This window comes from Semicossyphus pulcher, unplaced genomic scaffold (assembly GCF_022749685.1).
Source record: "Semicossyphus pulcher isolate SPU_LCO1_2020_fin unplaced genomic scaffold, fSemPul1.0.p SCAF_6, whole genome shotgun sequence".
In the NCBI taxonomy this organism is placed as follows: Eukaryota; Metazoa; Chordata; class Actinopteri; order Labriformes; family Labridae; genus Semicossyphus; species Semicossyphus pulcher.
In genome coordinates this window covers 20,962,891-20,978,310 of record NW_027211737.1, presented here as the reverse complement: position 1 = coordinate 20,978,310, position 15,420 = coordinate 20,962,891, and the positions used below count along the sequence as shown (strand labels likewise).

At 45.9% G+C, this 15,420-nt stretch overlaps 1 protein-coding gene across 1 annotated transcript in view; it reads left to right on the top strand.

Annotated features, from left to right (window-relative positions):
• arb2a (ARB2 cotranscriptional regulator A) overlaps positions 1-15,420 on the top strand; it is a 146,515-nt gene that overhangs the window by 87,384 nt on the left and 43,711 nt on the right. The window contains exons 8-9 of the mRNA XM_069683779.1: positions 9,107-9,223; positions 15,232-15,316. Of these exons, the coding sequence (XP_069539880.1) occupies positions 9,107-9,223; positions 15,232-15,316 (202 nt within the window). The remainder of the gene's footprint in view (positions 1-9,106; positions 9,224-15,231; positions 15,317-15,420) is intronic.

Sequence of the window (15,420 nt, the reverse complement as noted above, 5' to 3'; positions counted from 1 at the left end):
CGTTAGCAGGCTCCACCTTTTCTAAACACTTACAGTAGCTGGACTTCATGTGTTGATTTGTGCAGCTTAAAGTGAATTTGTATAGAACAGAGGAGGATAAAAAAAAAGAAAGGGGGGGATTTCTTGATGGCAACAGGAGAAGTGGAAAAAGTCGCACAATTGTATCAGTGTAGCTCCACTTAAACCTCCTCACAACAAATTTAGAAGAAGTGAGTGAAAATTCCACATCATAGCTTTTTCTCACTGCACCCCAATTTAGAAATGTTGGCTTGGACACCAACTGTGGGCTCAGTTAGTACAAGGAATCAGTGTTTATCAGCCCCTAAGGCTGTGTGTGTCTCTGTGAGTGTGTGTGTGTGTGTCTCAGAAATGGACAGCAGTACCCGATGGATATTTAACACATTAGCTTTGGCAGAGCTGAGAGTGGTGTGAAAACACACTGATTTCCTAAGTGGCAATCATATCAGCCTCGCCGTCAGAGAGGCAGCAGAGAGCAAACATCTGTGTGTGCGTGTGTGTGTGTGTGTGTGTGTGTGTGCCCCAGAAAATGCATGCAAACTGTTTGTGCACATCTTTAAGACATTTAAGTACTGCTTTATATTTAGTCAGTAAACTTGTGTGTGTGAATCACCCGGATACATTGAGTTTCTTTAGCTTTTTAAAAATGATTTGCCCTTTTTATTTGTATTTTATAGGATCTATTTTGTGTCTTAAATAATTTGTCATCTTTATTTCTTCCTGCTTTTTTCTTCACGATTTAATTCGTCGAACTTTATCCGATGTTCAGGCCCTCTTTCTTTCTTTTCCTCTCCCGGCCCGTGTTTCCGTCTCTCCGTCAGTCTCTCTTCCTGCTCTGCGTGTGTGTGTGTGTCTCTCCCTGTCCGTCGGTGCTAAGCTGTCTCCTCCCTACCAGGGTTCTCCTCCGTGTCAGTATCACCCTGAGTTACGGCACAAAGGTCTCAGCCTCCTCCTCCACCCACCCTTGTTAGGCCCTCTCGTTTACTCCCTCCCTCCGTCAATCCCACTCTCCCTCGCCCGATCCATCCTCGTCTCCAGCCGAGAGTCACCCATCCGAAACTGTGTTAAAACAGGGTCATCCCCCGGTGTGCACTTAAAGGCTGTCCCTTTAACCTGCTCTGAAATACTTACGGCTATTATTGTAGCTTATAAATCATTAAGAAAGTTTAATTATACGAAAATTTCATGGTGGAAATGTGCAAGCTGACACATGGGAAGGGGAATTTAATGGGCCAGCAAGTCCCAGCACCGTGAGGGAAAATATTGAGGTTAGGTTTCTATTTTACAGCATTGCCGGAGGGTTGGGAGACAGGGAGGAAGACAAGAAAGAAGCACTTTGAGAGTGAGAGGGAGGGAGCGAAGGAGCCAGTGGAGAACATGAGGCCTTTACACTTTATCCAAGTAACTTTCTCTCTTCACTCTGTAGACCAAAGCGGCTAATATGGCCAGTTGATTTGGGAATGATGAAGACGTTGCCCAGCGTAGCCTGCGCTGGTTTTCTTAACTAAGATGTATTCTAATTAACACAAGACTTTAATTAGTCGCCACGCCGTCATTTCACTTCGTTAAGGAATGCTGCCTAATTAGAAATTACCATTTGGAAAATTTCTGTAATTGCTGTCGCTAAACAATATATGAACATCTATAACTATTAGTGTTACAGAAGTTTGTCCACTCTCTTAATGGTGTCAATATCACTTCAATGTGAGCATTAGAGGGGTTTTGTTCTTATAGCTGAGGCAACTTGAGCAGCCACTGCCAGTCAGAGACATGTAAATTGATCAAACTGTTGGGAGTCGATGTCATTAACACTCAGCACTGTGCAGATGTTAATGAGGAATTAATTGAATTCTGTTGTCGTAACTATGAAATGCCGCTTCACATTTGAGCGTCACCTCGACTGTAAGGTATGAATGATATGAACAGTTGCAATAAAAGAGTTGTGAAGTGAAAACCAGCAGGAGTTTCAGGGACTCACTATTTTTATAGAGTAAGAAATAAAAATATTTATGCAGAAAATAACTTCTGATTATGCGGACAGTTGTAAAAAGATGCTACATACAGTAAAGAGTCATCATTGCACACGCCGGCATTCACAAACTTGCACTCAACTTTATCTTAAAAACTAAATCCATTTTTTAAGCGAGCAGCATTTTCTCTGCACCAAGCTGCTATTGTTTATTAGGATCCCACTACCCACAACCCTCCCGGCTCCCCTCCCTCCATCCCATCCTCCCTGCCCTCTCTCTCCTCCGTCCTCCCTTCCCTGTCTTCCTCTTGTTTTCCATGCGGGCACAAGCGAGGCGCTGCGCCCGCAGCCGGCAGGTTTCCTGGCACGCCGCTCCTCATCCTCTGCCTTTTGTTTCCACCAGTGGACGACCGCTCTTCACTGGTGCTGTGTCAGTAAATATTTATTGGCCTTCCTTTTCCTCAACACCCCCACTGATGTGGGTGTGTGTCTGACGGCGGTACATAGATACGTGTGTGTGTGTGTGTATATGTGTGTAGCATGCATGTTTATACACACACAGAATCCTCCCTAACACGTACACATGCGCACCACCTCCCACTGCCCTGCGTCCGGTGCTGTCACTCATATGCGATGCCCCTTCCTCACGCTTTCATAACCCTTTCACTCATCCTCCCTTTCTCTCTCTCTCTCCCTCCATCACGATGTGGCAAACAGCGGTGAGAGGAAAGAGGAAACAGAGGAGGAAGTTATTGCAGTTTTCTCCTGCTCTCTCTAACACCCGCACCGTGACTAAAGTTCATGCTCTGCAGAGTCAGAGGGGAAAAACCCCAGCAGGCAAATGTATGTGACCTCAGTGCGCAAAAACCTCTGCACACTCCCACAGCACTGAAAGATGCACACACACACACTCGCTCCCTAGGGCCCTGTGGCCTCGTGCAGCAGAGGGCTTCCTTCCTGCGGTTAAGACAAAGGAAGCTGGGGACCGACAGGGGACCTGGGACCGCCGCTTCAAAGCCACAGGAAGCGCTGGTGTTGTCTCTTCCTGTGGAGGGTGTTGGAGCGTGGGGGGCCAGCTGCCTGTGTTTTCACAGCCAGGGACGAACAGGGAAAAGTGTGTTTTATGTGTGTGTGTCACAGACAGGGCAGGTAGAGTCACCGAACACGCTGCACTTCCTCTGCCATCCACCTTTCTCTGACCTGAGATCAAGTACTTGCACATACACTCTGAAACAGAAACACGAGCTATAGCGCACAGACATCATCCGTGTGGTGTTTAAAAGCCGAATCCAGCTGAGGATCATCATCTTAACCACTGTTTGTCTTTGAGTCTATCGTCCTTATTGATTTATGATAGAATAAAATCCCTGCCAGAGCATCAGTCAGCCTTTATGTTTGTTTTCCAGCCCTCGCCACTGTCTTTGCAGAGACTCTCCACATGCTTGCAATGTGTACACGTCTGTGTGTGTTTGTGTTTGTGCTCCTGTTCCAATGTTGGCGTGTCGGGATTTATGGGGGTGTATGTGTTAGTGTGTCCGCGCCATGTGTTTCCCAACCTTTCGGCGTGCACCCGCATACATGTTTGTTTGTTTTTCCTGTGTTCGCCCTGGCTTCTCTCATGCTCTCCTCTTACTCTCTGGCAGCAACAGGACAGTTAATCAATCAAATATTTAAGCAGTGCTTCAGTGCTCAGTGGGTAGTCCTAGATTATCTGTGGCTGTTGGCAGTGCACGGCGCAGCCACATTATAAGCCTCGTCTCTGACTGGCATCGTCACGGGGCGCTTCTCTCCCTCTCTCTCTCTCTCTCCTCCTTCCCCTTGGCCTCTGCTCAGTCTTTGCTCACTCCCACTAACACTCCACATTTTGTCATCGCTTTCTCACTCATTTTCTGTCATTCTCTCCCTATCCCTTGTTTTCCTTCCTCTTGTTTGCCGCTCTCTAGTCGCACTCTCTCTCTATGTATAATTGTGGCTTTTCACGTTGACTATCTGACAGTGAGCAATGCCCCTTAAAGAGCTCTCATCTTTCCGTCTTTCCCTCTTTTCTCCCGCTCTGCATTCTTTCTAGGGATAAGTCTGCCTGTCTCCCCACGGGGATCTCCATTGTGGATTACCATTCAGTTTTCGCCCAATTATCTAGTGGCTTTCGCTGCCTTTGACACATAATTATCAAAGGCCTAAATAATTGTCTTTATTATTGCCGGTGTTTAGATGTAGCGTGAGCGGAGCAGTCGCGAGCAAGGGAGCGTCACGGGGAGAGGAGAGAAATGAAGTATTTATCTCGACCAGAGATTAGCTTAGCATGCTGTTAAATGATGTCTCGTCGCTTATTTCAACTCCGCGGCCAGATAAATAAACATGATTAATATGCCCCCCCCTCTTCCCTCCTTCAAACACACACACTTACATATACACAGCCATTGCATATCACATTCTACGTCAGTGCTGAAATAAGATTATGCACAACAAAAAGTCTAGCAATTAGCTGGCTTTGTAGCAGGAAGCAGCTTAAAGCGCTAAACACTGTACTTTGCTGAGGGCCATGTGAGAGGTCAGGTACAAGATACACGGGTTACAGAACAGTGTGTGCGTGTGTGTATTTATGTGTGTGTTTGAGTGGCTCCAAACGCGTGGGGGTTGGCTATTTCATAGAGCTTGTGAAAAGCTGGATTTAGTCGAATTGTGCCAACCAGGGGGTCAGAAATCTGTGATGTTTGCGGGTCTCTATAGAAACCAGGCCCTCTGCAGAGAAATCAAAAGAGGAATGGTTCATGAGAGAAAGAAAACGAGAGGGGGGGAAAAAAGAGGGAGAAGGATTTCATAGTTCATCCAGAGTTTGAATATATGTGGGGGTGAAGCGGAGTCTGCGTCATCAGATGTGACTCAGCTTCAGAGGAATGTAAACGTAATGTGGAGTTGGGGTGAAATTAAACTCAAATCACAGTAATGGAGTGTGTTTAAAAACAGCTTTTCACAGAAAGAATTAAAACTTTTTTTTTCATGTTGGCTGTTAAAATGGCCCTGATAGTTTCACTGAATGAAACCTATAACAGAGAAGTAAGATGACTGTTTTTAAACATTTCATCAAGGTTCTTTAGCGAGTCAGGAGGCCGTCCTTCGAGCAGAGGACTCCGGTTCAGACTCTTGAGATGGGATGCATTGTTTCCACTTCAGCTTAAGCTTTTGCTTATGTTGTAAAGAGAGTGAAGCCTACTTGCTTCAGGGTTGCTGCTCTGAATGTGACCCTGTGGTCTGATCTCCACGTGAAGTGGGGAAAGAGAATCTTTCTCATGGGGATCAATAAAGTATTCATACATTCTGTCTGTCTCTCATCTGTCTACTATAGTACTTCTGATACCTATTCAGCTTCCTCTGATAACCTTCTGCGTTTCTACTCCCCTTTCTTAAGGGGTTATACACGCTAGCCCCCCATGTCTAACCCCCAACCGAACTCCACTCAGCGTATCCAGCTGCTCTCGCGTTAAAGCAAAGGCCAGCAGAGAGGCGGCAAATGTCTCAACATCTGTGTGTTGGTTTTTGCTCAACAAGTATTTCCACATGTTTCTCTTCCTTTTCCCCTGTCCGATACGAGACTGATCACACCAGCTGGCCTGTTTCCTTGTTAAAGCTGCAGTCTGTGGTTACACAGTGGATTAGCACATTCAACGTTCTCGATAAAGATGGCTCAGTCACAAACTAACATGGTGTAAAAACCATAACATGGTGAGTCATCTGATAAGACAGCTTACATCTCTACCCACTTGGGAGCATGTGGCTTTACGGTTCTTACTGGTTTGTAAGCTAACCTTGAGTCTCGCCCACCTAGCAGAAGACATGCTTAGATTGAGCTTTCAACATGCAGCTAACCACAGTTGTCATTGTGGCTTGTAAAACATAGCACTCAGTGGTGTCAAAATCACTGTGGTTTAGGGCCACACTGCGTAGAGCACTCTCTCTCCTGGAGTCATTATTTGTCAACCTATTCCCCCAAATGTTACCACAGCCAGCCACATGTGCGCTGGCATCGCGGCAATGAGAGCTGTCAGATGGGGTGATTGATATCTCCAGCGCTGAGAGGTGGAGTTCTGTGGTCTTTAATCTTCGGGTTGAGGCATCATCAGGGGAGCAGACTTTGTTTGGTGAGACAGCAGATATACAACACTGAGAATCTTTGAGCAGCAGATGTCAAAGAAACTTGAGCCTCAAGTTAGTAAGGGGAAGGACAATGAGGAATCTAAACAATATGAATGGCTACTTTAAAGGGCAAGTTCGACAATTTTCAACCTCAGTCCTATCATGCTATTATGGGGAGCTAATGCCATTAAAAAAATTCAATGTCTTCTGTGCATTTGTAGGGCGCTATCTGCTTCTCCAATGGGCCCTGGAAAACCTCCGCCAGATGACGCGTTTTACGTAGTCTGGCGGAGGTTTCCCAGGGCCCATTGGAGAAGCGGATAGTGCCCTCCAAAGGCACAGGGAGCTCGTTAAACTACACTCCCTCAATCTAGGACGCCCGCCTCTGATGTCACGTCTCGTTCAAAATCGTCAGGTTTGATATGTAGACTGCAGACCCGAAGATTTCTTTGACGATCCACCGGTATATTCTCGTCAAATTTCGGATTCTGTACCGCTCTGAGCCATTGCCAGTGATCAATGTCCTTGACTGGAGACCGGTAGTATTCCCCCCCGGGTCTCTCATTGGGCCGTTCCTTTCAGAGGGAGGGGCGCAATGCACACTGGGTGTTGTAGGAATGTAGAATGGGCAAAACCACAAGCTGTTTGTACAACTTTCTTTACAGCTATGACGCCAAATATTGTTGCTTTTATCGATTGCAGAGAACACCAGCTTTGACTGACAGCGGCTTTTTCCAGGAGCGAGCTGCTCCTTCAAGATCTCCGAAGGCTCTTTATCACATGTTTTTACAAACAATTTTTCCCCATTCATTTGTCTGCTTTATAAGATGTCTGTCTACACATGCCCTGTCTACATACTAATGTTCAGTATTAAGACGTACGTTCAATACTCCTCCTGTGTTGAGCAGTGCTCTCATATCAGCTCACAATCATCCACCGACTCTGGTTGTCTTAATTAATATTCTCCGTCTGTCTCTTCCATCTACCTGCGTATCTTTTGTTAACTCTGAAGTACTTTGTGTTAAAAGTGGCATGCCAAAATGATTTCAGTCTTACAAATGATGGGCTGGCAAATACAGGTTACTTCCACCGGTTGCCAAATGTATTAAAGCTCAGTTACAGTTTTAATATAGCAGTGATTTTCAGTGAACCTAACCCATGTTAAGTACATTTTCCAACAAAAATAAAAAATGTTGGACTCAGTAGGGCCGTACAATAGGAGCGAGTAGAGACCTATTTATCCACTTGGAAGTTGGAAAAAAGTTTTCTTTCTGCCCAGACTTGGGCGATGTTTTTTGACTGGTCTGAAATCATGTGCTTAGCGTTTTCCATGGGCAGTCAGTCCACTGCCTCCTGTTTCCTGGCCTCTGCTAGCAGCCTCTATACTCAGGGACTGGCCCGTTTGGCTAGCGCCAGAAAACAGGACCTTGACTGACACCTCCAGTTTTAAAAGGTTGACTTTGCTACTCCCACGGGCCCAGTTCTGCCAGAGGAAGGCTTTTCAACCAAGCGTGGATGAGGGTGGAGTACAGAGAGGAGTGTGTGTAACTGTGAGGTTTTGTGTTAGCGAGTATACGTGTGCGGTGTCCGTCTTTTGTTGTCTATCTCTCTTTTCATGCTTATGGTCCTACCTTCCCTCTCTGCCCGCTCTATCCTCCACTCTGGTGTAGACGCCCCAGTGGAAGCCTTATCAGCTGTGTGATGTATGAGTCCTTAGGGCCTTAATAGATTCCATTTATCTCTATACACTCCCACTTTAATTTGGCCGGGCACGGGAGGATGTATTCAAATGCCCACCGTCATTTTGATGTACAGCCAGCCGCAGCCGGAGCGAGTGCCGGCTGTATAGATGACCAGTGTTACTCGTCTGTGAGTGTGTATAAGACGGGCGATTGCTCCAGCTGTAGTCTGAGTGTCAGACTCAGATTCATAATGTTATGCCAACTTTAATCCTCTCTGTCTGTCCAAGCCTCAGCTCTTTTTAATGTCATTACATCTGGGGCTTTTAGAGGACATCATTTATCTGATTCTTACATGCAAGCACTAACTAAGCCATGATTTTCCAATCCTTAACCTTAGCCTTAACATTACCTTGATCTCCCACTGCAATGCTAGTCTTATTTTCCACAAGCACATCATCATTTCAAACCCACCAGGAGTCCAGCAGTCCAAGAAGCTGTCAAGTGTTTCCTTCCTCTAGATGACACTTGAGATGAAGCTTTAATGTAGTTAAAGATGTGGTCTATAAAACCTCAGAGCTACTTGTAGTTGACCAGGCAGTCACCAAAATTCGTGCACTTCTGCAGCACTATAACCCATCTCCAGTCCATCAGTATCCTTTAGCTTCACTAAACGTAAGTGATTGTTAACCCATTGTTGCGAGCCCTGTTCTCCTTTCTTCCTGTTTTATCTTAAAGCAAAGCCGAGTGAAACGGCTCGTTCCCAAGGCCTGGCTGCAGAACTCCTTGGGGTGGGACCAGCGGTGTGGGAAGTCTATTGTAGTGCGGTAACAAGTTCTTTGTGTGACATTTTCCTTGGCGTTGACATTCAGAGGGGAATAGGAAGACGAGTCCGTGGACGCCACGTTCTCTGTGACATGTGAAGGGAAAGGGTATTAAGAATGGGGACCGAGGTATCTGAACGTGCATGGGGAAGGACATTTGCACAGAACGTGACAAGGACACGCTATGGTGGAGGAGCTCTTTCATATTTCACTTTATACATTATGCTGTACAGCAGGTTGAATCTGTATCTGCTGGTTACAAATCTGTCCGCTGGGCCGGTGCGATCAATGTCCGAGGAGTAGGCTGACAGAGTATGTTGGAGAGGGAATACAATCTTTATAAAGGAACTAAAGGGTCATTTATTTTAAAATAACTGTATACATGTCGATTTAGTTCTCATGAGAGTTTTCTTTTCTTAAGAGCGCTTGTAAAATGCTGAAACAAACAAAGGTTGACTAACGGAAATCTTTTTTTCTGGCAGATGAATCAGAGGGAAATGCAGGTGAAGAACAGAGTGTGCGCTGTGGCTCTGACCGACTCGGCTCACAACATCTGGCTGCAGGAGACCAGCAAAGGCACGCAGGACTGGATGCAGCAGGTGAGATAACAACACACACACACACACTGAAGGCAAACAAAGATGCTGCAAACTGTGCAAGAGTCCATTCCTGCGCTCCCATCTCAACATGTTAATTCCCCCAGCAGTGAGCTGAGGTCTCTCCCATTTTGCTCCACTCTAATTTCTCCCTGCACAACCCCTGCTGACCTACACAGGTACCCCTGACCAGCAGCTAGCCGTTAAAGTCATAGAGAACCATTGTTTGCATGTTTCCCTTTGTATCTGTCTTTGAAACCAGCCCCCACTTTCCTTCCTGGGTGCATGTCAATGAATAACTAAGACAGTTAACCCTCAATGTGTGCGTGTGTGTGTGTGTGCGTGTGTGTGTGTGGCCGGACATGCATATGTGTTTGCATGCATGTGTCTGTATGTGCTTGTGTGTGAGCATGCGAGATAGAATGCACGTGCACATGTGCATTTGTGTTAGCTTCATTTTAGCACTTGCCCTTTCTGGTGTGACCTCTGCGCCATACGCAGCACCTGGGCTCACTCAGTATGCACATACAGATGAGGACCATCCAAGACCGAAGCTGCTCCAGAGCCAGAGATGCAAATGTCACACACACACACACACGCACACACACTATACCTTTATTTGAATTACATTCTCTTTCATATCCCTTGCCTTTTGTTTTTGCTATTTCTGTCATCTCCCATTCCGCCCGTGTGTTTGGTTTGCGTGCGTGAGTGTGTCTAACTTGTCTGCGTATGTGTGTGTATGTTAGTTTGTGTGGTGGGGATTCAAGGTTGCACTGGCCCCCTTCTCCTTGTCTGGCATTTCCTATTTTTTGATTCATCTAAGGGATGTTCGGGACACATCATAATTGGAATGTTAAGTGATTTTCTATTTGTGATGATTACCCAGAACAATAAATCTGAAATAACCTTCTTTGTCCGGTCGCAGGAAGGGGACAGGCAAGGATACACTCTCGCTCGTACTCATTAACCCTCGGTCCCTTTTTGGCTGAATTAAGAGGAGAGGCGGCGTAGTTAAATGGAATTTATCTAGAGGAAAGCAGTGGCACACCTATGCTATGACCTTCCCAATCCTACAACAAAAACGGGACTCAGGGAAGTCATTATATAAACCAGCACACCGGTAAATTCAACAGCCACAAAAAATGCTTTTATATTTTGAAGAATTTTATGATGATTTACACGGCATACTGAGGGGTGAAACCATCTGAACCAAATACTCAAATACAACCGGATATTTTGAAACTGATTCTTTCAGTTGTGTAAATCAGACTCAGTGTTTCATCACATCACTGGCCTCTGGGCATGGATGGCAGCGCTGGTTAACAAGCCCCGGGTCAGCGCGAGGATTGAGGTGAATCCAAAATCTAATCCGTCCCAGCCATTTACATTAGAAACCAATGCTGCGCTTGTGTGTGTGGTTCCACCAAAAGGTCAGTGTCTCTTTGTGTTGCACCCAATATGCTAATCCCACAGCTCTGAGCTGATCTGTGGGTCTCCATCATTGGCTCAGTTTCCTGATGTTTGCCTTTGAATGATCACACGATCTACATGCCCACATGAGCACACACACACCCCGACTGTTGAAGCATCTAATGCTCCTTTATGAAGGACTTCTATATCATTAACCCATACAATATTGGATCTTGAACAACTAAAAACAACACCAGCTGCAGGCATCCGCAATGAAAAAGTGCTGCACATCACAGAGGGGAGCTAGCAGTGAACCTGAATAATGCCCTCGGTGGTTTATAATATGGGTGCCCATAGGAGTGGGTGCATGTGAGGCGGGCGCACCCCCAGCCGTGCACTGCTCTGTTCTCCTCGGACAGAGATAATTCCCTCCCTCCAGGGTTCAAGAGGTCACTGGCTGGTGGGATAGAGCGATGAGAGGAGACGAGTAAAAGAGAGGAGATAGGATTTAGAGATCAGCGCCTGCTGGGCCAGGTTATACAGAGCAAATGGGTCAGACAAGGGCCGTCTGACGTCACCGCCGGGAGACGAAACAGAGTGAAGGTGAGAGAAAAGAAACAAAGGGAGGGAAGGGAGGCAGAGATAGAAAGACTCATCAATTGACTGAGACAGAAAAAGAAATAGGCGAAGAAATAAAGTATGGGAAACGTTCAATTATTTAAATCCCGTCGACTGGCGCAGAGAAAGCCCAGGGTATAGAGCTGTGGAGAAGCAAAACAAAAAGACAGGTAGGATATGAATGGAGTGAATACAGATGGAGGAGAGGAGATGAAGAGATGTACGTGGAGATAGATGAGTAGTATAGTGAGGAGAAGTGAGTGAGGGAGAGAAATGCGAATGATGGTGTACAGCTGGCAGCCTGTCACAGTCTCCAAGGTGTCTCCTGTCACTGTGCTGGCCTGCTGTCACACTCTAGTGGCCTGCCCAGAGCGCACACACGCACAGACGTACACACACGTACGCACACACTCATACAGAGTACACTATGGTCATGAATAAACCATCCTAATCCATAGAGATTATACAGCAACTGGAGGAGGTGGGAGAGAGGCATACACAGGGAGAGAGTGAGCAGGAAGTGATACTCAGGATACTTTCTGAGAAGTTAGGCTGCAGGCTGTCATGTGTGTTATGGTTTAGGACACTTTTGTACACTTAGCACAGAGTTTCTGTCATAGGACTCAGTCCTGTGTGTGGGGGAGGTGGTGTTTTACCATTGCATTGTATACGGTTATATACATGCTACATATATGTTGTTTAATATTGGCATTATTTAAGCTAGGTAGATGATTTTTCTTACTGAATTCTAGCCAAAAGTTAGTTTAAAGTGTGTTATATGCCTCCACTTTTTAAATGCAGTGTGTGTATTCCTGTGTCTCAGGGTGCACTAGATACAGACGCCTATCAGGGACCTATTTGGTCATCATGACGGCTCCATTAGATCACCCTGCCATCAGCTGAGTGCAGTGTTTTTTGTCCATTACCCTCGGAGTGTTTGCGGGTGCATGTGTGTTTGTTGTGTGTGTGAAAGAAGCAGCCTGGCTTGTATTCTGACTTGCAGAAGGCAGCAGGTGCTGTATGACACACACAGGCCCACAGAAACATGCGCATACACACACACACACACACAGAGAGAGAGAGAGAGAAAAGCACATATAAAGGAAGGCTTAAAAGCATCTATAAGAGATTGAGGGGTAGAGCTGACACCTGCTTGTCATTACACCCTCAGACCAAACTATTAGCTTATTGGTTAGCATTTAGCGATAGCCCCTTACGCTGAACTTTTACAACTTTCTTCAAGAACTTGTTTCTAAATAATATAGATGATGAGATTTAAGTCTAGCAGAATGCACCGCTCGATAATGCGCTCTTGGATACATGTATGTGTATCCAGCTTTAATCCAAACACATTCAGAGACACACATGCACAGAGCAGCAGAGGTGGGGGGGGAGAGTCAAATCTGTTTACATGTTTGTTTTTCTGTCTGCCTTTAGTTCAATGGCGCCATTGATCGGCAGACGAGCTGCTTGAAGTGATGATGCTATGCGTCAGAGGCAGCCGATCTGATGTGCCATCCTTTTGTCACATCGCCCTCCTCTAATCCCAGCCAGCAGGCCTTGCCTTTATGTGACTGCTGTTATGCCTGCGGTCTCCCACAGCACTGAGGCTGTGTGTGTGTGTGTGTGTGTGTGTGTGTGTGTGTGTGTGTGTGTGTGTGTGTGTGTGTGTGTGTGTGTGTGTGTGTGTGTGTGTGTGTGTGTGTGTGTGTGTGTGTGTGTGTGTGTGTGTGTGTGTGTGTGTGTGTGCGTGCGTGCGTGTGTGTGTGCATTTATGCAAGAGTTTATGTGCACATGTGTGTTGTTGCCTTGACAAATCTATTCAAACCGCGGCCTCCCTGCCTCCATTGGTGGTGATGGTGGAGGTGAGGGGGGAGGGAGGGAGGGCCCTTTGAAAGACTCCCCTCCTTCCCCTCCATCCAGCCGCCTCTAACCCACTGCTCCACAGCCCAGCTGACATCTTCCTTGAGACAGACTGAATGAATTAAAGGAGATACAATGAGACACTTGATGTAGCAGTCAAGGAGCCCCACTGCTTCTGTGCCGCTCCGCACCGCTCTGCCCTGCAGCCCGGGCTCAGAGGAGAGCACATCTAGGGCACAGCAAAGGATCTAAAAATACACAATATGCCACTGTTTACCACGATGACATGTCATCTCCCCCCAACACTAAAGCCCCCTTCCTCCTCCCTCATCTTCTCTGCCGATTTTTCTGTGACCTCTTTGGCTTCGCTTATGCTATGCCCCTTCCAACTGCGAGCACTTTTGATTGACAGAGCTGAGGAAATTAAAGACGGAGGAAGAGAGTAAAGGGCGTTTCTGCTATTTAAGAGTCTGATGATTTCTTTTCATCAGGTGGTCACATATGCGGCAAACTTTTTTTCAATAGCAGACCCTTGTTTGATATTTCCCAATGGAATTATTGTTTATTAAGTAAGTAGTTATGTGCTACTACTTTATTTAGACAGGATTTGCAAACATGGGCTAGATGTTTCATAGTGATTATCTCTTGTAATGAGTTTCTATATTTCTGGAAAAGCTTACAGTAAATAAATCACTGTGGTACACAAACAAGCAGACGTTTTCTTTGACATAGCTGCTGTTGCTAAAAGTGATACCCAAGAGGTATATATTGTGTGGAGGGGAATGATATCTGAGTAGTGTGATGTGATTTGTTTTTGCATGTTGCAGTGTGTGTATGTTTTTTTGGATGAGTTGAAAAGGGAGTCATTTCATAGATCTCTGTATCCAGTCCCCTCCTCTTTCAGGGCCTTGGGAGTCAGGGTTGCTGAGTGCAAAAAAAGAAAAAATGCAAAAGCACATGTGCGTTTCTGTGTCTGAAAGGGTTCAAGACGCTGCACATCTTCACGGGAGACCCCCCGCAATGCAATCACTGACCCACACGCACAAGCACACGCACACACAAGCATGCACAACACTGTAATGACTGTCAGGGGGCCAGGGTGAAAGTAAACAAGGGCAGATAAGCAGTGATTCAGAAGGACGCCAGCTGCACATTCTAATCTCTTTACATTTTCTCTTTCTTCTATTGAACTTTTATCTTATCTGAGGAACGTCTTCTCCAGGCATTCCTCCTGAGCCTCCCTCCGTCCCTCTCTCCCTTTTTCCTTGTTTTTGTACCAACCTTACAAGCCACTGCATACCACTCCACATTGCTCGGTCTAAAGGGAAAACACACTTTGATGTGTTGTCATCTGAAAATACAGAGAAAGAAAACATGTTTTAAATCAACTGTAAATTCATAATCTGTTAAATTAACCCTTATGAAACAGGTAAAAAGAGGGACTGCCACACAGACAGGACGATAGAGACAGCAAAAAAAAAAGCAGATGAAGAGGTCTCCTCTTCTTTCTGACAGTAGAGTTGTCACCCGCAGGGGGTTTGAGAGGACTCGGGGTGTTTGCAGGGGGTTATGGGTCAGCAGGCTGGGCAGACACCCTCCCCCAGGGCACGTACAGATCCGCCGTGGTAGAAGGCCTCAGACTCCACCACAAACAAACGCCAAGCTGTCTGAGCAACATGTCACAGAGCTTTTAATTGCTTGTTCCTGTCTCTCTCTCTCTCTCTCTCTTTCTCTCCCCCTGCCTCGCTCGGCCGTAAACACACCTCTTTCCTGCTTACTGACTGTCTCTCCCCTTGTCTTCCACACCTGTCCCCCTTTTGTTTGTCTTACTTACCTTCCTATTTTTCTTTCTCTTTTAATTTTAATTTGATTAAATTAAAATTTCGTAGCATCAGGATAATAAACATTTATTTGTACATCAAAGCCTTTCCCTTATTATATTTCCGTCTGTGAGCACACATTTCTTTGTGTTTGTGGGAGTAATATTGGAGGATGCTGGTTGCCACATTTTCATTTCCCGTGCACAAATCGTGGAAGTCATTTCTATCTTTAGTAGAAGGGAGAAATGTGTCCCCAGAATTTATAATCATTACTCTTTTTGTGTCCCCTCCCTGCAGCACTGTTTTAACTGGGTATCAAGTCCAGAGCCGTTGGACACACCGCTGGATCCCATGCTGCCTGACTGCCCCCGAGTCTCTGCAGGTAGAAAACACACTGTGTACAAACACTCCACCACTTATAACATTGTTGCTCAATACCTACTTACTGCATAATCTAAGATAACTTTCAGTTTCCAAATACAATAA